The 22,791-nt window shown below is 45.4% G+C and overlaps 1 protein-coding gene across 10 annotated transcripts in view; it reads right to left on the bottom strand.

The window, feature by feature from the left end:
* FRMD4A (FERM domain containing 4A) overlaps positions 1 to 22,791 on the bottom strand; it is a 369,788-nt gene that overhangs the window by 214,857 nt on the left and 132,140 nt on the right. Inside the window, exon 1 of one of the 10 annotated variants that reach the window (XM_077179213.1) lies at positions 1,223 to 1,399. The exons of 7 other annotated variants lie outside the window; for them this stretch is intronic. In XM_077179213.1, coding sequence (XP_077035328.1) covers positions 1,223 to 1,288 — 66 coding nt within the window. In that variant the 5' untranslated portion in view covers positions 1,289 to 1,399. Of the gene's footprint in view, positions 1 to 1,222; positions 1,400 to 22,791 lie in introns of those variants that run through there. 2 more of the 10 variants (XM_077179212.1, XM_077179220.1) reach the window with 2 other exon arrangements.

Raw genomic sequence — 22,791 nt, 5'->3', positions numbered from 1 at the left:
GGGATTCACAGTGCTGAGAGCTGGGAAAAGGACTTGAACACAGAGCAGCAAATAATCATTGGGCTGATTCAGATATTACAGCCCAAAGAGTATTTCAGTATCTTGTGCCCTATGTAGAGGCTTTCACAGGACAGCCTCCAATAATGTTCATCTACCCCAATCTCAGCAGCCTGGGAAAGGGGTAAAGGCACTTTCCAAAGTACTGAGGGAAGATGCCAGCACAGAGAAACTTGAATCCATTTCACAGCACAGATGGACATCACAATAACTGGACCACAGGCTAGAAATCTGGCAAGATCTCCTGTTTTTCACTTTTGTGCTTGATGCCTAAGATTCCTCATCACTAGACCCTGAAATTCGAAATATTCCATTTAAGAGATGCCAAAAACTCTTCTGAAAATTCAGAAGGTCACTCACCATCTTATTTCTTATAGCCTGAATTCAGAGAGTACAGATCACCTTGGCATGACTTTTTTCACAAAGACAAATGAACTGGCAATCCCTCACTATTACTTTCCATCCCCTCCCACCACAAAACCTTCCAAAACATGACCATCTCTGACCTTTAGGTGAAATCCATCAAGCTGTGTTGGAAAAGGCAAGAAATGCTTTGATATTTTTAAGAAACTCTAACATGAGATGATAAAGACAGATTCTTATCTCAGATGTGTAGAAGCAGATCAAACATTGCTTCACTGAGCTTTGATGATTCCAAGGAAGCAATCCCAGATTTACACGGGTTTAAAGTATTTGATACATCCAGGAGTCATAAACTGGATTCTCTTGAAAACACAACTGTTTTGCTTGTTCCTACATCTCTTACAAAATAACCCAAGAGTCAAAATTGTAATCTAATAGCTGTCAAAATCCTAAAGTCAAGGACACTTGATGTTAATTTAAATCTCTGTCAATGCAATAGTTTTACAGAGATATTCCTCAAACTGACCAAATCTCTCCTCCTTTTCACATCACATTTGTAGATAATACACAAAACCAGTGCAAATCTGTCCTGTCTTGGATCCCACACTGTTCCAGTTTTGCATGTTATTGCTTACAGGAGATGCCTAAACCAAAACATATTGTAGAGTTGGATTACACACAGTTTATCAGGAAATGCAAAGAAATTAAGTCAATGTAACACTTTGGATATGCCATAAAACTTGTATACTGTCTTCTGGATTATTGGCAACTCAATTTAAAAGGGAAATTGTGGCTTACTTACAAACACATCCATTAGTAGGTGCTCCAGCGTCACTTCAATATCCTCTAATTTAGCTGCTAAAGTCATTGTGAAGGCAAACAGAGCAAAGCTGTCAGAAGTCGCAATCCAAAGCGTCTGTGGCCAACTCTAGTTCTCAGACTGTCACAAATGAGTTTCTCACAGATAAGGAAAATCCAAGAAATCAAAAGTTAACATCAGAGTCCAGATGACGCCTGGACTCAGTGCCGGCTGCCGGCCCTGCTGCAGGGCTGAGGATCATTCCATGTGTGCAGGATGGGAGCAGAAGCTGCAGCGTGTGTGCTGCCTTCCTTTCAGAGCTCCCCAGCCAGAAGCATGGAGTTATATCTGGGAAACCACAACAGAGGGAGGGAGAGACACACACAGAAGGAGAGAGAGGGGAGGAATGGAATAAACTGCCTTTGACTATGACTGATATTTATAGGACTGCTTGTTTTTGACTCCAGTCCATTTCTCTGTTCATTTCTGACCTTTCACAAATGGCCCAGCACACTGGAGCACATTGTACAGGAGGGGCAGCGGGTCCCACAGAAGTTGGCTGTGACCAGTGCTGGGCCAATTCACACAAGCACTCCATCAATAGCTCTTTGTCACAGCATACCAGGCTCTGCGCTCCAGCAGTGACAGAGGAGAGCACAGACGTGTAAAAAACAAGGAAACAAAAGTTGTTTGGCACTCATTCTTTCCTAAGAGTATTAATAGATCCCCTTACCCACTCCCCAAGGCGCTGGCGTGCAGTGGTGACTGCTGAGGTTATGTATGGAGGGGAATAACCCCAAAAAACACTGCAGGGTTTGACACTGCAAACACTGCTTCTGGCACATGCTCCCTCCACTCAACCCTTTCAGCTCTGCAGCATCCTCAATCCCTGAGCACTTCTCAGGACTAGACCCTTCCATTTGCTGTGTTTATGGAAAGTTTAAAGCATGAGCCCAAGTGCTTGCTGTTCCTCCACACATCTGCTCCCACTTAATGGAGAAAAGGTTTCTGCTTGCTCAGCACTTTGTAGCTCTCACAGCTCCACATGGAGTGGGAAGGTATTGATGGACATGACCCAACCAAAGCAAAACCCAGTGGAGGTTCCCTTCAAGGATTTTTCCATAATGTTAACTAGAACCAACTAGAAAGGAAACTGAGGCACAAAAAGGAGAAATACTGAAAGTCTTGATATGGCCAGGACCGGTGTCAAAGTCTTCTTGCATCCTAGACAGTGCCAGGTTCATCAATGTAACTTTCATGATGTTCACATTGCCCAGCCAAGTTATTTTTTATTTATTTGAAATGTACCCACTTAGTTTGAAATCTGAGAGTGAAATCTTGTATGTGATATATTCCAGACACTGGACAAAAAATATCCACGAGGCTGCTCTGAAGGCCTCAGAAACTGAAGACCAGCATTGTTTATAAAGGTGTGAGATGGATAGAGTTGATGGAACTTAGAAAGACCCCTACTCATAAATTCCAACTAAATATTCTCAGAGTTATAGCTGAAATCTCATTTTCAGACATGTACCCATTAGCATCTGAACAGGAGCTGCCTCTGATGGCCGAGTTTTACCAGACAACAACATGATGGACCATTTGGGACATGTTGTGATGGATGGTTTCAGCAGCAGAGAAGGACATGGTCATTCATTTTCCAGCTGGACCAACTCTCATTCACACATGGCCCTACATCAGATAATGGGTTGACTGCTCCAGAAATAAACCCAGCATGGGAAGCTTGTCTGCTGCAAAAAAGCCTGTTAATCATTCACATGCTGCCCTTTCATTAAAGCTTTGACAAAGTGTCTGTCTTCACCAGAGTGAGTGCAGGGGTGTTTTAATGAGTGTGGATCAAGACAAAGAGGAACACATTGGAGGGGAGGTGGTGGAAATCCAGGGAATCAGGATGCAGTAAGGCAATGAGTGAGCTGGTGTGCAGGGCCCATCACAGACAGGATTTCACGTGTTCTGCTCTCTAGGAAGTATTTGTAGAAGATCTGATGGCTGGTAAGGTCTTCATCCTCTCCAGCATGCGTGGAAATTCAGATTCCAGGAGTCTATGGTTTCTACACAGCCAGGCTGGGTGCAGGGACACCTGACTGGCCTTCTGCAGGTCCCTGGCCCCAGAGATCAGTGTTTGGGCTGTGTCAGAGGAGCCAGCAGTGCTCCAGCCAGACTGAATCATGCATTTGTCCACCTCTAATTGACCCAACTGCTGTCCAACCAGTCTGACCACAACAAGAAATTCACTGGAATCAAACATGTGATCCCTTCTGTCCTCTTCACCCCATTTATTGCACAAAGGCTAAGTGTTAAATACTGAAACACTAAATTAAAGATTCTTTTCTGTAGGCTCCCTCTGTGCAGTAGAACAGGGCAAGCATGTCACTTGTGCCCCTTGAGTGTCCCTGTAGCTGCATTGTGTTGGTTACAGAGATAAACAACAGGAGACATCTTCATGGTCAGAATGCAGCGTCCATGTGACAGACTCTTTGACTCCAACACAGGCTCATTTTTGTCTTCACAAAGATGTATTTCAAGATTATTTCAAAACTGATGGAGAAAATAGTATCAGGCACAAGAAAATGGCTTAGGGGAACACATAATGCCTTTTCTGGTGCCCACTCAAGAAACACCTGGCACTGAAAACACCACGTGCTCCACTGGCAATGGCAAGGAGGATGGATGAATTCCTGGGTTCTCACCCAGGCTCAGCTCTGCATGGCCTGGGATTCCCTTATTACAACAATATATACTGATACAGCAGGTCTTAGGCTCTTGCAGTTGCAATATTCAGCTGAGAAGTTCTCCTGCTGATCAATATTAACTGTCTGTAGAGATGGTCTCAGTTTGGGTAAAAATGATGTTGCTGGGAAAAGTTGCTTTGCTGAAAGTCCTGTGGAATTTTCCTGACTCCCAGAGTGCAGGGCATTTTGTACTCAAGGGTTTATCTCTTTCCTTTTTTTGTTCAAATTGCAATAAAATTTCAGATTCAAAGAAAAGCACAATGGGAAAAAAAATGTAAATTATAGAAAATGTGCAGAAGAGAAAAAAGAATCATGATGTTCCAGTGATGAATGAAGCAGTTAGTGTGGCTGTCGTAGAATTATACTGATGGTGAAAGAAAAGGGCACCAAAGTGTAGATTTCTACTTTTTCTCAAGCTAAAGTGTAGAAAGCTGTTTCACTCAACCCCTTGAAATAGCAGATAGCAGAAATCAGAGTCACAAAATCAGATCAAAGCAGAAGTATTTCTTCAAACAAAAGCTCTGAATCTATCCCATTGGATCTCTTCAAGCTCTTGCTTCAACGTTGCTTACCCCAAGTGACCTCTTTTTATGGAGATAGCCACTCAAATAAACAAGAAAGAATTTCTCTGAGTTCCCCAGGGATTTTTCCCAAAATCTCTATGCCTGTGCATTACAGGTGCACACAGAAATGAGATTGCATGTGAAAATGAGAAGCTCTAACCCGGTTAATTCTTAACACAGTAGGTCCAAACATGATTCTTTATTAAATCATTATTTCCATCTTTTCTAATTTCTGAGAATGTATTACTTTGGCCTTTGCAAGCATGAGACCTCTTCTATTTAAAGCAGAGCATCCATCTGACAACACACCAGGGTATTTGTGCAGAACAGGATGTTCTTCTACACCCACATTTTCTCCTCACTTCCTTCCCAGTTTTCTTCGACCATTTGGGAATAAGATACCAGAAAAGAGCTCAAAAGGGGAGACTACTGTAGCATTTTTGCCAAAATGAGATTTCAGCAAAATATGCTGTTTTTCAAAAGCTGAAGTGTTATCTGGGGACACGCTGGGTCCCAGAATTGTTTTTTTTTTAGGAGAGTTCCAGGGGTGAAGGTGGTTGGTGGTGGTAGGAAAGAGCTGCCCTGCAAGCACAGGCTTACAAAGACAGGGGTGTAAATACAGAACAAAAAGTTTACTATGTAAGGCCAAAAGTTGACAAGAAAGGGTTAATGAGCTGATCTGAGTTTAATTAGTCCCAGAATGTTATGTTTGGGCCAGCCCAGCTTACAAAGCTGGGAGCTGAGGAGTCCAGAGAGGATGGGAAGGCTATTTGTCCGTGAGGCAAAAAACATTCCTGGGTCATGGAGCCCACTTGGAAGAGCATCCTGGCTCTCCTCCTCTGCTCCAGCCAGGGGACCAAGGCTTCAGTTGTGAATCTGTGTGACAAATATGGGTAAAAGTGCCTTTGGGACAGTGCTTTTGTCATCCCACAGGTGCGGGATGGGCTCCAATTCAGCTGTGGCAAGTCAGGCTGTTCTTCTACACAACTGGCAGAGAACTTTTAGGAACTTTTGTACTTGAGATAATCCAAGTGAGGATTTGAAGAATCTTTTTGATCTCCTCCCCAGGTTTTTCTTTGCTTTCTCCTCTCAACAAAGAGTTGTTCTCTTTGGGGAAGGTGAAGAGGGACATCCCGTACTCTTGGTAAACTTGGATGACAGAGAACCACCAGCTTCCAAAACCTTCCTTCCATCTCCAATTTCCCTTTCCACACAAAAACCTGGACACAGGAACTGATCAACCTGACACCTCCAGGTTGGACTGTGGTAATTCACTGAACCTGGAGCTGAGTGTGAAGCCTATCAGGCTCCAGCTGGCCCAGGGCACAGCCATATGCCCTCACCTTGGTTCATGGTGCTGTAAGTCAGCCCATCCTGCAGTAGCTTTCAATGTCACCTGAAGTCCTTGGTGATAATTTTTCAGTGAATTAATTAAACTAGTGCTGCAGCAAAGGGTGGACATCAGCCTATGGCTCCACCTCAAATCTCTGGTCCAGGATAAAATGCAACAGCCTCATCTGATGAAGGCATCCAGCTGTGATATATCTCCAGAGAAGGAACCTTGCAAACCTTGAGTTCATGCAGTCAAGGCAACGAGCAGGGAGATGATTTTGAGTTTTCTCCAGGGATCTGAGTCAGGACACACACTGCTCTACCTACTAACAGGCAGTCTGTGAAAGAGGGAGAGCAGTGAGGGAGCAGTTTCCAGGTGACACTGTGGGATTCAGGCTAGTGAGAACAAGGGCCTGCCGAAAGATATGATGAGACTAAGTAAATGAGCAATAAAACAGCTAATTAAATTTAATGTGACCAAATGTGAAGTAATGTTCACAGCAGGAAAAATGTTCTGAACTTCACATATAAGATTATGGGCTCTGGACTCACTCAGGAGTAAGATATTTGGATTATAATAATTCTATGAAACATCAGTTCATTGCTCAGTAGTGGTTGAATAAGCAAATAAAATATTAACATTTACCAAGGGGCAAATAAAAGAGAATATTAATATGCCACTGAATCAAACCAGGGTTCACTTACATCTTGAATACTGTCTTTTGATCCTTTTATCTCCAGAAAAGACATAAAGATGGGGGGCAGGATTCAAGGAAGGGCAATGAAGATGATTAAATGTAAGAAAAATGGCTTCTATATAGAAATGACTGAATAAGCAAAATGGACTCTTTGGCCCATGGGGAAAAAATAAGGAGAAAGAGACTTACAGAATGATGGTAGTGATTTGGAAAGGGTAAAACATTCCTTTCCTTCAAGAGCATCTCCCCATCCTAACTGTGTGGAACAAGCCTGCAGGTACACAATGCACTGCCAGGCAAGGCTACAACACATCTGGGGCTGCTCCATGGGCCAGCTGAGGTCTCACTGGCAATGGGACTGAGGAGCCACTCTTCCATGCGAGGGGTTTGCCAGGCTGGGGCTGGCCCGTGCTCCCAGATGAAGAATGAGCGTGGGAGTCCCATTCCTGACCTCCTGCCCACAGTGGGACTGACACGGCTCCATAAGGGAGGGAAAAGTGCTGCTTCCACACGACAACAACACAAACGTTTTTAGAAGGAAGTCTCCGGATGGGAGATGCCAGCAGCTCTGAGGTATTTCAGGGAAGAAAAGCAATGACCAGAGTCCTGGCAGGTTTAGCACCAAGGCTTGTCCCAGCCCTTTTACAGCCTCTAACTGGGACATTCCTGTTTGCTTTATGAAGTGAGCTTAGAAGTCAGCAAAATAAAGTCCCAGATCATCCTGCCTCTGAGGAGTCCCAGGTGCTGCAGAGCACTCAGCTTTCAAGTGAAAAAAAATGTGGCTATAATTTCTATTTTATTGTCACTATATTTGACCAACATCTCATCTTCTTCCTGGGCATAGCTGCTGCTGGCTGACTTTTTTCACTGTCCCCATTGCATTGCTTCTCATGGGTGGTCCCTCTCTCCTTGATGGCCTCCCACTGCTCTCTAGCTAAGGAATTGCCATATTTTCATGGTTTAACTGAGTGTCCTAAGAGCCACCCTTTGGCTAAAGGCATTTGTCTACTGTCCTTCTCACATGCGCTTTCATTTAAAGGCCACCCTGGGCAAGGGAAGGGAAACCTCAAGTTTTCTTTTTTCCAGACTTCCCCCAAGGCCAAAAAAGCCACCCAAGGATGAAGGAGCCATTTTGGCACAAATAAGCTGAGTGGGTGTTGCTTAGAGGGGTTTTGTCTCTTTCAAGTGGAGAGAGGGAGCTGTGGTCATGGAGAATGTGGAGAACATGAAGGAATCAGTCTCCTAGTCTGGCTGTGTAGAAAAGACATTCTGTGCTGTTCTTGTGAGCCAGTGAAGGCTTCCTAAAGACAAGGAAAGCCCCGTATCTCTCTTGAGGAAGACACCAAGGTTGTCACCATGGCGATGTGATGAAGGAGAGAAAGTTAAAAGATACGGATTCTAGCTGGCTCACAGAATGATGTGGCTCCTTGTTCACCTATTGAGAACTTTGTTTCTTTCTTATGACCAATGGGCAGTGAATGTGTCTGTTAAGTAAATGTAAATACCTTGCAAACTATAAAAGCAACATGTTGCTATAATAAATTGCTCTTATGCACCTTTCTGATGGAGTCTTGGTGCTTTGTGCCGTGTCACGCTCTATAACAACGTGGCTGTGCATGCCCAAATCTGCCTGGCCTGGCATGGCAGCAACCTGCATCACATCCATCTGCCCAAATCTCAGCAATAGAAATGCACCTTTTAAATGCTGTTGATAAACCCTCCCCTTTTCTAATCCCACTTCCCACAGTTCAATGGCGCACTGACTTCTTCCCTGGCTTTCCTAAAGCACCATCCATTGGTCTCTGGGGTCTGCCATGTCTCAGGGTGACCTGCTGGGCAGGGCTGCTGCAGTGACACCATTTCCCTGGGAGATGGCTGAGCCATGCACACTCCCAGAGATGTCCAGATGCCACTGAGCCACATGAGCCCATTGTTTAGCTCGCCGTGAGGGATCCCACTTCAGCTTCCCTCCTTGATGTAGCAAATCAGCTGCATTATTAAAATGATTAAAAATAGACTGAGCTTGCCTGAGACTGCATCTATAATGGATCAATTGCTTTTTATACATTTTTTGGCTCCCTACAGTGCTGCTTTGTCATGTCGCTTTCACTTGGTGGGTGAGATCTTGAAATAATAGGCACATTCAGGGGATATAAATATAGCTGTTTATTGCCTTAAACTGGGTCTGCAAACAAATCACAGTCCCAGCTTCAGGTATTTGGAAATTAAAACTTCCTCTCTGTCCCTTCCCTTTTGGACTGGAGTCAAACACTGCACTTAGCATCTTGGCAGCTGCTTTATCTTACGTTATCTAAAGCTATAGGCACTAGTTCTGCTGCACAAAATTCAAACCCTCATAGGCTGTTGATTTAAGAAGCCCTTGATGCTAGTCTGGGTTTGATTCCAGTAAGAAATAATGTGGAGTCCCCACTGAAAGGCTGCAGCACAGTGAAATAAAAATAAATGCACTGCATTGTGTAGCTTAACGGGGTGCTAATTTCTTGGGAGCGCATAAATAGGAGGCACAGAGCACATCTGTTTGCTGGCGTTGGGTTGGGAAAGTGCAGGGGAAATTTGGAGCTCTGTCACAGGGACAGGCTGAACTTTGTTCCCATGTCTTACAGAACTGCACAAAGTCTCCTCTGTAGAATTGCCAGTTAATTAAAAATGATATTTATGGTACCCTGGAGATGCACGCTCATAATTCTGCTTTTAGCATTTCTACAAAGTCTGGCACAGCAAGAGAGCTGGGGCCCTGGCCATGCAAGCAGCCACTCCTGTTGTGCTACCCCTGTGGCTGGAGCCCTCACAGAGGGGCTTTGGGCTGCCAAGGCATTTCCATCCCACTGTGTTTGCTGATGGGTTTTATCAGCCATCAGTGAACAGGGACACCCCTCCACCTGAGGCTGAGCTTCCTGGGTGAGCTGGAAGCAGCAGTGAATCCCCTGCCTGTGGCAGGTACCCTGCTCTCAGTCACAAGTGCCACTCACAGTGAGATGCACAGAGGCACAGAGCAACCCCAGCATCCAGAAGTACCAAAATAACAATCTGTGCTCAAACCACTGAACTCCCATCACCTTGCCTCCTTCCTCCTCAAGCTCACATCCACATTGCTCACAGAAATTATCCTCAGGCACTTCCAGGGTATTTCCCTGGCACTCTTTGTACAGGCAAGCATTTACTTGCAGTGTTTCCTGCCATGTGACACATGGGCTTTTGGAGAGCAGTTAGATGACTCAAGGAGAAGCAATGTCCTGGAACTCCAAACATGCACAGGATACAATAATGCTGTAGAGGTCATGGAGGACAGAGGGAACAGGGAGATCTTCAGAGATTTTAACCCCCCCTAAAGGACACTGCAGAATCAGTGAGAGAGAGAGGTTTCTCTAGAGGCAGGCTGGAGCAGAAACCTGTGCCTCTGCTGACCACAGATGGGGATTAGGGAAGATGTTTTTCCAACCTGCTCCCAGCTGACCACTCTCAGAGGTCCTGGGGCCTCTTCTTGCCCTTCTAGACTGAATTTGAAGAGACTTAATGCAATGAAGCATTTCACATGGACAGAGGATGTCCCAGAGCACTTCATCCCACAGAGCAGAAATCCCCACCTCCCCATCTCATGCTATCCCCCTCCCTTCCCCATCTTCAGAAATTTCATCTTCAGAAAACTCCTGCAGCAGTCCATAATGAAGTTTTAGCCCACCATCCCAGCCCTCCACACCCCCTGGCACCACCCTGGTGCCAGCAGCTCACCTTTGGCAGGGGGGTGCAGACCCTGAGCTCGGCTGGCACCCGCGGCGGGGCTCTGCAGAGCCGCGGCAGCTTGTGCCTCATCCGCGCGTATTTTTTCATATCCTTTTTTTTGGTAAAGATAAAGCTCCTCTTATGGTGTCTATCCAGATTCAGGCAGCATGTACTGATAGCTGTTAATTTGTCCTAAAGGCTGGACACTGAGAGTGTGCTGTAGAGTGTTGTTAGAAGCTTGCTAAGAACAAGTTTCTGTAGTTGAATATTTAGCTGTTGCTATATGCATAAAGGTTCTATGCTGATGTCACTGAAAACAATAATAAAAATCTCATTAACATTTTATTACCAAGCCCTTCCCTCTATTCCTTTTTACACACTGCCAGTCAGTTCAAAAAGGATGGCGTTTGCTGATGGAAAAAAAAAAAGATGATGAAAGCTAGAGAAACTCCTTGACACACTCCTTTTGGCTTTATGTATTTCACTTTGAATTAGGATGCCAAACCAGGAGAATGACACTGCAGACTTCTGAGGAATTAAAATAACATGAATCAAACCTCAGCATGATTTTATTTGCTAAAAAATATAAATAAAATCCTCCAACTATGGAACCCAAAGAATAAAATGCTGTTTTGGGTGTTTCTTAGTGGCTCCTCGTTTTGTTTTTTATACTTCATTGTACTTTAATGCTCCTCCCCAGGACAATGAAATGTAAAAAATCTTTTTTATGACTAAGTCTGTTGAGGCCAGATAATCTCTTGGTTGAAGGAGTCAAGGCTTTAGGAAGGGTCCAGGGAGTGTGAGAATCTCAGAGGGATACCATTCTCTGTGACCTGACATCCAGTTCCCCCCAGGTTCATTTCACCCTCAGTGATCTCCCTGCAGAGGGGAGGTCTTGGATTGTGTGCCCAAACCCCACCAACATTCAACTGCAAGTAAGGCTGGAAAGCATGGCAGAAAGCACCAATGCATTGCCAGTGCTCCCACACAACCAAAAGATTTCCCAGCTGGTTCCAGGGAGCAGGCTGGAAGACAAACCAGGTTAAGGGTGAAACACCTGACAATATGACTGGGAGAAATGACTTTCCAATCCCAAATCTGGAGTGTGGCTCACCTCTGAAGGTGCAATCAGCTCACAAAAATTGGGCACTGGGGACACTGCAGCACCTCAATCAGTGCCACTGCTGTCTTACATCCTGTCCCTACCCCAGCACGACCCCAAAGTGGGCTGACCAAAGAGGAATGGAGTTCTCCCTCACTGTCCCAGAAATTAAAGCCTGGCGTAGCATGGCATAAAAATAGCTTGAAGAGGCCATGGTCTCATCTATCACAATGCTTTTCCTCAGCCATGGAACAGAGATGACAAATCTGTCACTGATTACACTCCCTTACATTCTTGCAAGATTTCCTGTTGCCTGCAGAGTCTTTGCTCTGGTTTTTGAAGGATTTTAGGTAAAACAGCCAACAGCTCTGCCAGCAGCAGCCTGGTGCTCTGATCCATTCCTAGCTCTGCCCTTTGGATGTACAAAGGTGTAGGAGATGGAGAAATCACTACTTTTCTGCATCATGAGGGCATTTATCAGGAAAATACCTGTTAAAAGTATCTGGTCCTTATTGCAATTCTGTGATGGCCCCAACAAGGGGAGAGAATGATACATCTGACTCCATGGATATCAGAAGGCTATTTATATTATATTATATTATATTATATTATATTATATTATATTATATTATATTATATTATTCTATATTACATCTAAACTGAATCTACCAAGCACTCAACTGCCCTCATCTCATGACTGTCACCCAACAGTCCCAACACACACACACACACACACACCTGGCCCTGATAGGCCAAGGAAACAAAACACCATCACTCTGGGTAAACAATCTCCATATTGCATCCTACTTTGGCACAAACACAGGCACAGCAAATGATAAGAATTGTTTTTCTTTCTCTGACGTTCAGAGAATGTGAAACCCAGAAATATTCTTGGGAAGAATTGTGCCTTGCTTTTCTCTGTGAAGAGAAATGTGGGGCTACAGGTACCTGCTCCCTGCACTCCTTATCAGGATCCTTACTGCCAAAACAAGCTCTGGTACATAAAACAGTGGGACCCAGACCCTGTGCATCAGTGGGTGCCTGGCTGGGGATGTGGTGCTGGGAGAGCAGAGCAGAGATGAACCCAGAGACACCAAAACAGCCCTAGGAAACCAAAGGGGACTGCAATGGCTGCATGCATGGGTGAACCTGCAGTAGTAACACAAGTCAACTCCCACCTCTGAAGAGCATCTGTGAAGCAGGACTGCCTGAAAACCACCCACAGACAGAGCTGGAAAGAAAAACAGTTGCAGAGAATTCATCGCTTATGGTACGGGAGCCTCACAATCCTTAACAAACTTGCTTCCTGTGAATGAAAAAGACAAAAACCTCCTGTCTGCCACTTCTTTCTCCTTCTCCCTCTCTCAAACAGCCTTTTGGAGCTCAGCAGGTTGCATGTCACATGTTTCTCAGCAGCTTTCTGCCTGCCTTTCCCCTGTTTCCCACGTGAAGCAGCGCTCAGCCATCCCCGAAGGCTCCCACGGAGGCTTTTTGCCCCAGAGCCCTGTGCCCAGAGCTGCTCACTCTGCCTCTGTCTCTCCCAAAGTCAGCCAGAGCCCGAGAAAAGCCTGTGCTCTCCTCGGTGAGTTCAGGAGGGGACACACAGAAAATGCTCCCAGGGATGCTGGAGATGAAGCTAATGGTCGCTGCGGGGAGTGACAGGTTTGCTCTTGTGGGATGCTCTGACAGAGCCATCAGGAGGCACTTAAAACCCTGAGATCTCGGAGAGAGAACCCCTGTCCTTCCTCTGTGTTTAAGCTGCTCTGAATTGCCTAGTTAATGCAAGAGAAAAAAAAAAAAAGGATGGTAATGGGCCTCTTTAGAGGGGTTTTAGGCACTTAGTGGGAAGCAGGAAGCCAGGGCCTGTATAATTAAATTGCTAATCTCTCACCAGATCTGGCAGGCTACGTACTCTTGTTAAAAACAGGTTTAAGCCCCACAGCAATTTTTGTTTCAACTCTGGGTACAAGCCAGCTGCTTAATTCCTTCAGCCCCAAAATGCTTCTAACCCTGTCCTTCCTTAGAGCACTGTGCTCCAGCAAAGCCCAGACACCAGGCAGCTTCAAGATGACCCTCCTCCTCTTTTAAAAAAATATTAATAATAAGGTGAAGGTGGTTATGTTCTTTGCTGAGGCACAGTCCCTCCTGAGGCTTCTCTCCAAGCAATGTGCATTCATTATTTTTCTTTTTCCGTATCTAAGAAGTCACATTAGGGACCCCATTGACCCCAGAAGTGCATTCCCTGGGTGTGAGGTGCCACATGAACACCCACAGAAGGGTTTTCTGGGTGTCTCTGTAGCTTTGCACACTTTATATACCATAAAATAAGTCCCAAATGTCCTTCTGGCCTAGTCTGAAGAAATGGAGAAGGTTTGGGTGGCACTGGGACAATGTTGGAGCTGTAACATCTTCCTCACTGATGCATCCCTTCTCTCCCAGCAATCATATCAAACAAGCAGACAGACAGACAGCTCTGGCAGACTGCTCCTGTACTGCTGAGGAAAACAGGCAGGTGCAGAGGTATCAGATGGGCTCATTCATCACCTTAAGGAAGGCCACCAAAACAAAAAGGGAGTATCCCCATCCTTTCCACCATCCTGGCCACGTACTTCAGTCATTCCCTGTGTCCATGCCTGGAGGTCAGGGGGCACAGGGTGTCCTGAGGAGCTCAGTGTCACTCACAGCCACCAACACCCAACTGCAAGTAAGGCTGGAAACCATGGCAGAAGGCACCAATGCATTGCCAGTGCTCCCACACAACCAAAAGATTTCCCAGCTGGTTCCAGGGAGCAGACTGGAAGACAAACCAGGGAAGGGTGAAACACCTTGAGAGCAGCTCCCTTGAGAGCAGCTCCCTTGAGAGCAGCTTGGCTCTGGTGAGCCTTCATTAGGAGGAAGCAAGCAGCAGTGGCATGAGGGGAGGGGGAAAAATTATCCAGGAGGGAAAATCAGCCTGGAAATCAGCTGTTCATCACTGTCTATGGGGGATGTGCCCAACAGTTACAGAGGGCCATGTGGCCACTGTCACTGATGGGCATGGCAGGGAAAGGGCTCTGATCAAAGGGCTTGGAGAGGGGAAGATTGGCAGCATGGGGTGCTTGGAGATCTCTAAAGATTAAAAAGCACACAGCACAGAGATGCCACATGCACTAAAAAGCAAGAGGAAAACACTCAAAGAAGCAGCCTAATGGCTGGGACCACATATCTGGGGATCCCTGCTGCTCTGGGATTGTATGGAAAAGCCTCCCACACCACTTGAGCAATCAGCTGAAGTGTGTGAAAACACCACTTAACATCTGTGCAGGATGGTTGGGGTTGGGGTAAAAGTGCTTCTCCTTTCTGGAAGGTGCATGGGACCCTCCAAGGATAGGATTTGGGCTGGATTTCACCAGCACATCTGAATTTCTGGATTTCACCAGATTATCTGAACTGATCCTGGACCTGGATGGTGGAAAGCTCAAGGAGCATTTAACCACAAGGGAAGAAGGTCTGTTTGTTCTTTGAAACATCTTTCTGATGTTTGCAGGCATTAAAATATATGTTCCACTTCATTTCAAAATGATATCTTGGTGTGCTCTGACTCAAGCATCAAGGACATGCAAATTTTATTTATGCCACTGCAGCAGTCACCTGTCACTGGTTAAAGCATCATTGGATATTTCTGCTTTTCCCTCAAGAAAGGAGATGCACTGCAAGAGCAGAAGTTATCATGGCTTAACAGATTGCTAGTCACCAGCTTGAAGATGTTTTTATGCTTCCAGCACATTATAATATAAAGCATATTAATTTGAACCAGCAGTAATAAGTAGCTAATCTATGATAATTCAGTCACTTGCAAGCATCTGCATAGCCTTGGTTTCTGTGATTACTCTCACTGGGTTGAGGGAATGGGGAGACATTCACATACAAGGAACACTTTCCTTTGTAGATCACCTAGAAAAAGATTTTTATGATGTTTTCAAACACACCTATTGAACAAAAAGAAGGTTCATTATTTTAGGATGACTGGCTAATTTTGACAAACCTGTGGTGGGGTGGTTTCTATGACCAATGACAGAATTTTTTTTCCTGAAACAAGAGAGAAATCAGTGCTCAGCAAATGGAGGACAGCAGCAGAAATCCTGAACTAGGCTCTCCCACCTCCCCAGGACAGTCTGCCACTTGCTTCTCATTTATTGTAATTCATCAATTTTTCTTGTTCTGCCTTTTCCACGTGTTTTCTCCCCAGTCTGGAAAAGGTTTTGGTTTTCCTTCTAGTGTGAAAAATGACTAGGGATGGGGAAAGGCAGCATGCAGGATTGCTGAAGAAAGGTGAAAATTCACCTTCTGAGAACACCTGAGCACAGCTGAATGAGAAGCACACCCAGACTTTGATGTGGTTGCCAACCCTTGGTTATTTTGACTCTCTCATTTACATTTGGACTGATCATGATAAATGTGGAGAATCCACATTTCTCTAGGGCCTCTCTGGGAGCTGGGACTAAGCACATCATGGACTGAGGTCTGAATGCATTGCAGTGGCTTCTGATCCACACAACCTTTAAGAAAAAAACCCCAAGATCTGGGGCTTCTCCTAAAAGATTTGCAGACTTTTTTTGGTCTGTGAATCCCAGAGAAGCAGCATTTGTGTGTCCTAAAGACAGTATATTTGAACAGGTCTGTCATTACTCCTGCCTCATACATTTCCTCCCCAGAGGCAGCTGAGTACAGCTCTGCCCATCCCATTCCCTGTCAGTCCTGGCACTGGGCACAGTCCAGTGCCTGCTGTGTGCCATATCAAAGGTACCTGTACTTTGGTTTTGGGCAAGGGGAATGTCTCCTCACTGACTGATGCAGCAACCCACACTGAGCTTTAATCACAGGCTCCCTGCACAGGTAGGGAGCAATTTCTTGTACAGTGGGATTCAATGGATAAGGAGTGTTCAGGCTGGGAAGGATGACAAAGGGGAGATAGGATCAAAGTGGATAAAATCATGAAGGGGGGAGAGATGGTGAGTAGAGAAGGATAATTTATTTTTTTAGTCATTCTATACGATTACACCAGGCCAAAGAACTGTGCACTGACATGGTGAGGCTGCAGATTCAGAACAAGAGAATTCTCTTATTTGAATAGCTTGTGGTAACAGTAGGGACAGTGTCCCACAGGAAATTCCATAAAGGATTGTTAAACCTGGTGAAGTCAGGCAGTGGCTGGATTGATGACTCCTGGGCAGTGGGAGGATGTTCAGTGGAAGCATCTCTCCAGCCTTGCCTTGTTTTACACTTCTCCCAAGAGTTTGTGGCTGGCTGCTGTTTGTTTGGGGCAGATGCACCTTGCTTTGAGCTAGCAAAGCTGTGCTGTTATCTCACAGGTCCTGTTATCTCACAGGGGGTCCTCCCAGGTGTGATTCAGCTCAGGATTGTGCTGCAGCTTTGCCTGCCCTCCCTCCCACACCCTGCCTGGCCTGCAGAGCAGCTCAGGGACAGCACAGCCTGTTTAATCACGTGCCTTAAACACCTGAAGTTGCTTAGGTAAAATGTCCCCATTTCTGGGTATGATTTGCAAAAACCAATAGCAAGTGAGGTGTCTAAACCCCACGGCTTTTAAGAAGGCTTAGGTGTGCCTAATCTGCTTAGATGTTTTTAATAATCTCTGCAGGTATCACCATGAAACTGTGAAAATCAGGTCTAGATTGATTTCTTCCCTTTTATCTTCTGACGTTCAGGTAATACTTGGAAAATGCCTTGTGACCCATTGATAGAGCTATAGTTCCTCCACAATTTGCAATCCTTATTAATGAGGCTTTTCAAGTGTTAGATTGCCTGGAAAAGACATGCTTTATCTGTTTGCAAGAAGTATTTCAGCAAGTTTTCTTCCCACAGGTTACAGGCAGGGAGTTTTGTGCAGCAAGAGCCACTGGTGCTGCCTCCATCCATCTCTGACCTCTCAGGCTGATTTTTATGCCTCTTACCTGCCTTGCCTTGCACAAGCAAGTTGAGAAAAGGGAAGCTTTCAAGCTTGGCTGGGCAGATTGCACATAACCATGCCAAGCTCCAAACAGAACCAAAGTGCTGGGGACATAAATCAGGTCTGTAACATGAGGCTGCTGGAGGAGAACTCTTATTTTATGTACTCGACCTGTGTGCAGGGTTCATTTCAGCATGACCCTGGTGTAACTGGCTTTATCAGCTGTAAAGACAAGCTCACCAGCTGCACATTATGTTCACACTCCAAAGCCATTGGAGAAAGCAAGCAAAGCCCCAGAGCAGGCCTGTGGGAACAGAATAAAAAAAATCCCTTTTAAGTTATTTGCTTTCCCTGCTATAAAACAGAAAGGATTTATCTGGGGTGGATATAAAATAAAACAATTCATTTCAAAGTAAAGAAATAAAATGGCTTTCAAAGTAAAGAAATAAAATCAAGCTGAAGTCTGAGATGGAGTGGTTTTTTTACGTTTTAAATTTTTCACGTTGAAATGCTAAAATGAACCTTCTCTGGTTTGTCAAGAAAAATGGGGTTCCCCTTTTTATAGCAGAATGCATTAGCTGAATTCAGGCTAAGTCTGTGAATAGTTTCAGTCAGCCTGAACAGCATTTATTAGCAAATAAACTATCCACCTGAAAAATGTTATCTAGTTCTACCCCAAGTGTTCTTCCCATTGCTTAAAAATGCCCTATTTTTAGACAAAGCTATTGTTGAGTGTAGATTTAAGCTGTTGTGTTCATTGTCTGGCACAGTATCTCCTTGGGAAAGCAAACCAATTAAGCTATTCCATTTTGCAGCCTCAGTGCCTGTTTGTGCAGTTGCTCTGTCTTATAAGGAACCACAGTCTTACAGCATTTGACAGATATGACTGCAATCCTTGTAAGCAAATATTCTGTTCTCAGTAGCTTTGAGGTATGAAATGGTCACAAAACTGCTTAGGAAGGCAGGAATAGCCAAGATCAATGGAACATCATGTAGGCAGGTCTCTGCCAGCCCCTGTACCTAAAGCTCCCCCCCAAAAAAAAACCTGTCAGGCAGTAAAATAAAAGAAAAATAAAATTGTTCCTAACCCCTCTTAGTAAGAGGTAGCTTTTGGGCTGAAGCATGGGGAATTATGTCCTTTTCAAAACTGTCATTATACAGCCAAAAAAAAAAAAAAGGGAAAAAAGAGAAATGGAGATAAGAAGAAAGGCATTAAAATGTGCAGCTTGAACAGGGGTGGATACTTTCCATTATTTTGAGGATTGTCTAGGGGTCCAATTGCTTGCTTTGGCATTTGATGTTTTCTGTCTTTTGGTGAAATAGGTACAGCACAGATAAAATGAGTCCCACCTGCCTTGCCAAGGTGTCTCAGCCTTCTGTTGCAGGAGGCAAAAGCCTGTGCAATGTTTGCACTGAGGCTGGTGGAAGCAGGGCTGGGGGGGCACCTCTCACTGTGACAAGCACTGAGCACTGCCTAAGGCTGCCCAGAGGAGTTGTGGAGTCTCCATCCTTGGAGATACTCAGAACCCACCTGGACATGGCAAGCTGCTGTATGGAGGTGACCCTGCATGGGATGATCTCCAAAGGTCTTTTCCAGCCTCAAATGATTTTGTGATGTGAGCTCGTGTCCTGACTAATCCTGGCGCTGTGCTCTGTGGCCCTGCTACCTCCAGTGCAGGTCCTGGGTGATGTGTGCAGGTTGTGTAACAAATCCCTGCTCACAGAGCTGCTCCTAACCTCACAGGGCTGGCACCTTTTCCTTTAACAGCCAACAGGCTCAATCTATTGATTTATTTTCGATTTATTATGCCAAGCAGGCAAAAATTCACCGGCCGGTTTCACTCAGTCACTGCTTTTCCTCTTCCCAGCTAGGCAGAGGTTCACCCAGGTTCACCCAGGTCCACCCAGGTTCACCCAGGTTCATCCATGTTCACAGCTGTCTTGTGCCCCTGGGTGACCAAAATTTGCCTTCTTACCTGCATCTGCTGGCTGCTACTAACTAAGAGAGGACAAAGCCTGGTGATCTGCATCCAGCTCTGGGGCTCACAACATGAAAAGGATGTGGATGTGTTAGAGTGGGTCCAGAGGAGAGCAACAGAGAGGGTTGGAGCACCTCTCCTTTGTCAGAGAGTTGGGGCTGCTCAGCTTGGAGAAGAAAAGGCTCCAGGGAGACCTTACTGTGGTTTCTCAGTACCAAAAAGGGGTTTGTAAGAAACAGGGGGACAAACATTTTAGCAGGGCCTGTTGAGACAGGACAAGAGGTGATGGTTTTAAAGTAAAAGAGGGTTGATTCAGATTAGGCATAAAAAAGAAGTTTTTTTACATTGAGTGGGGTTAAAACTGGCATAGGTTTCCCAGAGTGGTGGTGGATGCCTCATCCCTGAAAACATTCACAGGCTGGTTGGGCAGGGCTCTGAACAATCTGATCCAATGGAAAATGTCCCTGCTCACTGCAGGGGGGTTAAAGTAGATGAGGGTTTACAGGTCCCTTCCAACTCAAACCACTCTCTGATTCTATGAGCTAAACAACAGAAACTTCCCTTTTTTTATTACCAGTCTTCTCCATGTCAGGGCCATTTTTCAGCCATCAGCTCAGGGACCAGGTTAAAATATCAGGCACAAGAGCAGAGCTTTCTAAATATTACATTTGCATATAAATGATTTGGTTATCTGTGGTGGGGAAAGGGCTGCTGGACACTCTGAATCCCTGGCTCTCAAGAGCTGGTCCAGCCCTGCCTATACTGGGTCTTGGGGGAGATACCACTATTTATAACCTGCAAATTATTTATGGAGCTCACATTTTCTCATCTGTCTGAGATCCACAACTCTCCTCCTGTGGCTCTGAAGCCATGTGAGGTTTGTAGTGATGGAGAAGCACACACAGACATGGTAGGGCTACAGCCAGACCCAAGAGTGTGAGCTGGCACTGGCTGCTGCTTGCAAAAGCCATTTCTCTCCAAACTGGCAACTTAACAACACCATGGCCTTGTGTTTGTCAGGTGCAGGAGCAATACACAGAATGGTCTTTGAAGTGCCTCAGCAGCTGCAACAGCTCCCTGCTAAATTAAAGAAAAATGCTTAAAGCTCCTGTGTGCTGCTCAAATGCACACACAGCAATGAATATCACAGAGCTGGAACTGCCCCCAGTGATTCCATGTGTTCACTGAAAAGCCTTGGGAGGCACAAGCCACACTTTACAGTGGCAGCACAAAGAAACTCTTCTCTGGGAGCAGAGTTTTCTTTACTGTGCAGAGGAAACAAAGCTGATAAATCACTCACTTGAAGGTCCTTCCCTACTGAGACATGGGATAACTCTGCAGCAGTTTGCTAAGTGCTCAGCCCTTGGGTAGAGTGAATTCAAGTGCTCCACACACTTAGAGCAGAGCAAGAGAGTCAGAGAGCCACCTCCTCCCCATGCCCAGGTGCATTAATTCATGCCTCATGTCAGCACATGGTTGAGTTTGTGTCCTCAGACAACTCCAGCTTTATTTTTCCTGTCATGATAGGAATAGCAGCAAGGCTAATTAAACTCTGAACTGTTGCTGGTACTCGTCATTCCTTCCCTATGAAGTGAGGCATTATCTCACATTTTAGCACAGGAGCTTTGGTCCCCTGTAAAAAACTGCCCTACTCCTTTGCCTGTGTGCTCAAAGCATTTCATGCAGAAAATGCAATTAATTTCCTTGCAAGAACACCCAAACAGTGTGATAAAAGCTAAGCCACAGCACAAAAAGATCCCTCGATGCCTGTGAGAAATGTGCAAGCAGCACAGCCCTGCTGCACAGGAATTTAGGGAAACAGCACGACCTAGTGTTCCCTCTGCTTCTCACTGATGGCTCCTGGTCATATCCTTGCAAGTACCACCTCTACAAAGCTCCAGTGAACACAGGGTTCCTTCTGTCATTCCAGTTTCTTTTCTTCTCCCCAGTGAGGTTTTTCCTCCCCCCAGAGGTTTATGTCCCTGCCTTTGGCACATCTTTGTGTGAAGGAGGAGGATCTGACCCAATCCTGTGGAGCAAGAAGCTGTTCAAAAGCAGCATGGGATTGGGAATGAGGCTGCTTCACAGCCACCCTGCAAAGGATTGTGATAGATTTCCCACTCTGGGCACTTCTCAGGTTTCCATGAACACCACCAAATGCAGGAGGTGTAGGGAATGCTGGCACTCTGTGTCCTCTCTGCATGACCTGTGGTGGTGTTTGCAGGGGTCCCAGGATGAGGGAAGAGATGGGAATCTTGACTCCAGGTTTCAGAAGGCTGATTTATTATTTTATGATATATGTTATATTAAAACTATACTAAAAGTATAGAAGAAAGGATTTCATCAGAAGGCTAGCAAGGAAAGGAATGGAATCATAATAAAATCTTGTGATTGACCAGAGAGTACAAGACAGCTGGACTGTGATTGGCCATTAATTAAAAACAACCACATGAGACCAATCCCAGATGCACCTGTTGCATTCCACAGCAGCAGATAACCATGGTTTACATTTTGTTCCTGAGGCCTCTCAGCTTAGGAGAAAAGATCCTAAGGAAAGGATTTTTCATAAAATATGTCTGTGACATGACCCATAAAAAAAGACTCCACCACAGGTATCCTAACATGAACACTCAAGAGTCTGGGTCTGCTCTGCCATCACCAACATGGCCAGAAAAATTTTTGGGTAGCTCAGTCAGCAGCTTCTGATTACTGAGTTTCAGACAGACCTTTTGACAGACATCAGCTTTTGACCAGCCCTGTTATTCATCCACTTTCTGTCCTTCTAAGACACATCTCTGCACTGTAAAAACCTGCCACTGTCTCTTGGAGGCTTAGGACTGTGTGCTTGGAAAGAAAGGCCCTGGAATTGCAAAGCAGCCCTGGCCTGTGCAATGCTGCCCTGAGGAGCAGAGTGTTTTCCTGACCTCAGGGTTGATTGCCTTGTCTCCTGGAGGCTGGGGATGCCTGAGAGAGTTTTGTTGCAGTAGTGTAATTGCAAATGCTAGTGCTATTCAGGTAATGCAGCAACAGAGGACATTCCTTCCACACGCTCAATAAAGGTCTTGATCAGGTGCACCATTAACCAAAGGGAAACCAGAACAAAACTGCACACACAGGGAGCTATGAAAGACCATTTGTGACCTTCTCTGTCAGAGAAGGGGCAAATTACAGCTTCCCTGGGCAAATTACAACTTTGTGTGTGGACATGGGCAGATGTGGAAAGGAAAGGCAGATTGGTTTGGTCGTGGCTGTGGTCAGATGACCCCTGTGTCTGATATTTGCTGGATGAACAAGCAGTGATGGAGCTGATCTTTGGGCAGGGCTTCCACAAGTTCCATGCAGGAGCACAGGTTTGGCAGAGCTCATCCCTGCTGCATCCAGAGTTACTCAGCAGGGTGTGGGACCATGTGTGGGGCAGCCAGGGTATCCAGCCTCGGGCTGCCAGCTGTGATCCTCC

Source organism: Agelaius phoeniceus, chromosome 5 (genome assembly GCF_051311805.1).
Source record: "Agelaius phoeniceus isolate bAgePho1 chromosome 5, bAgePho1.hap1, whole genome shotgun sequence".
Lineage (NCBI taxonomy): Eukaryota > Metazoa > Chordata > Aves > Passeriformes > Icteridae > Agelaius > Agelaius phoeniceus.
Note: the sequence above shows the minus strand (reverse complement) of the source record. Positions and strands in the feature narration are given on the sequence as shown.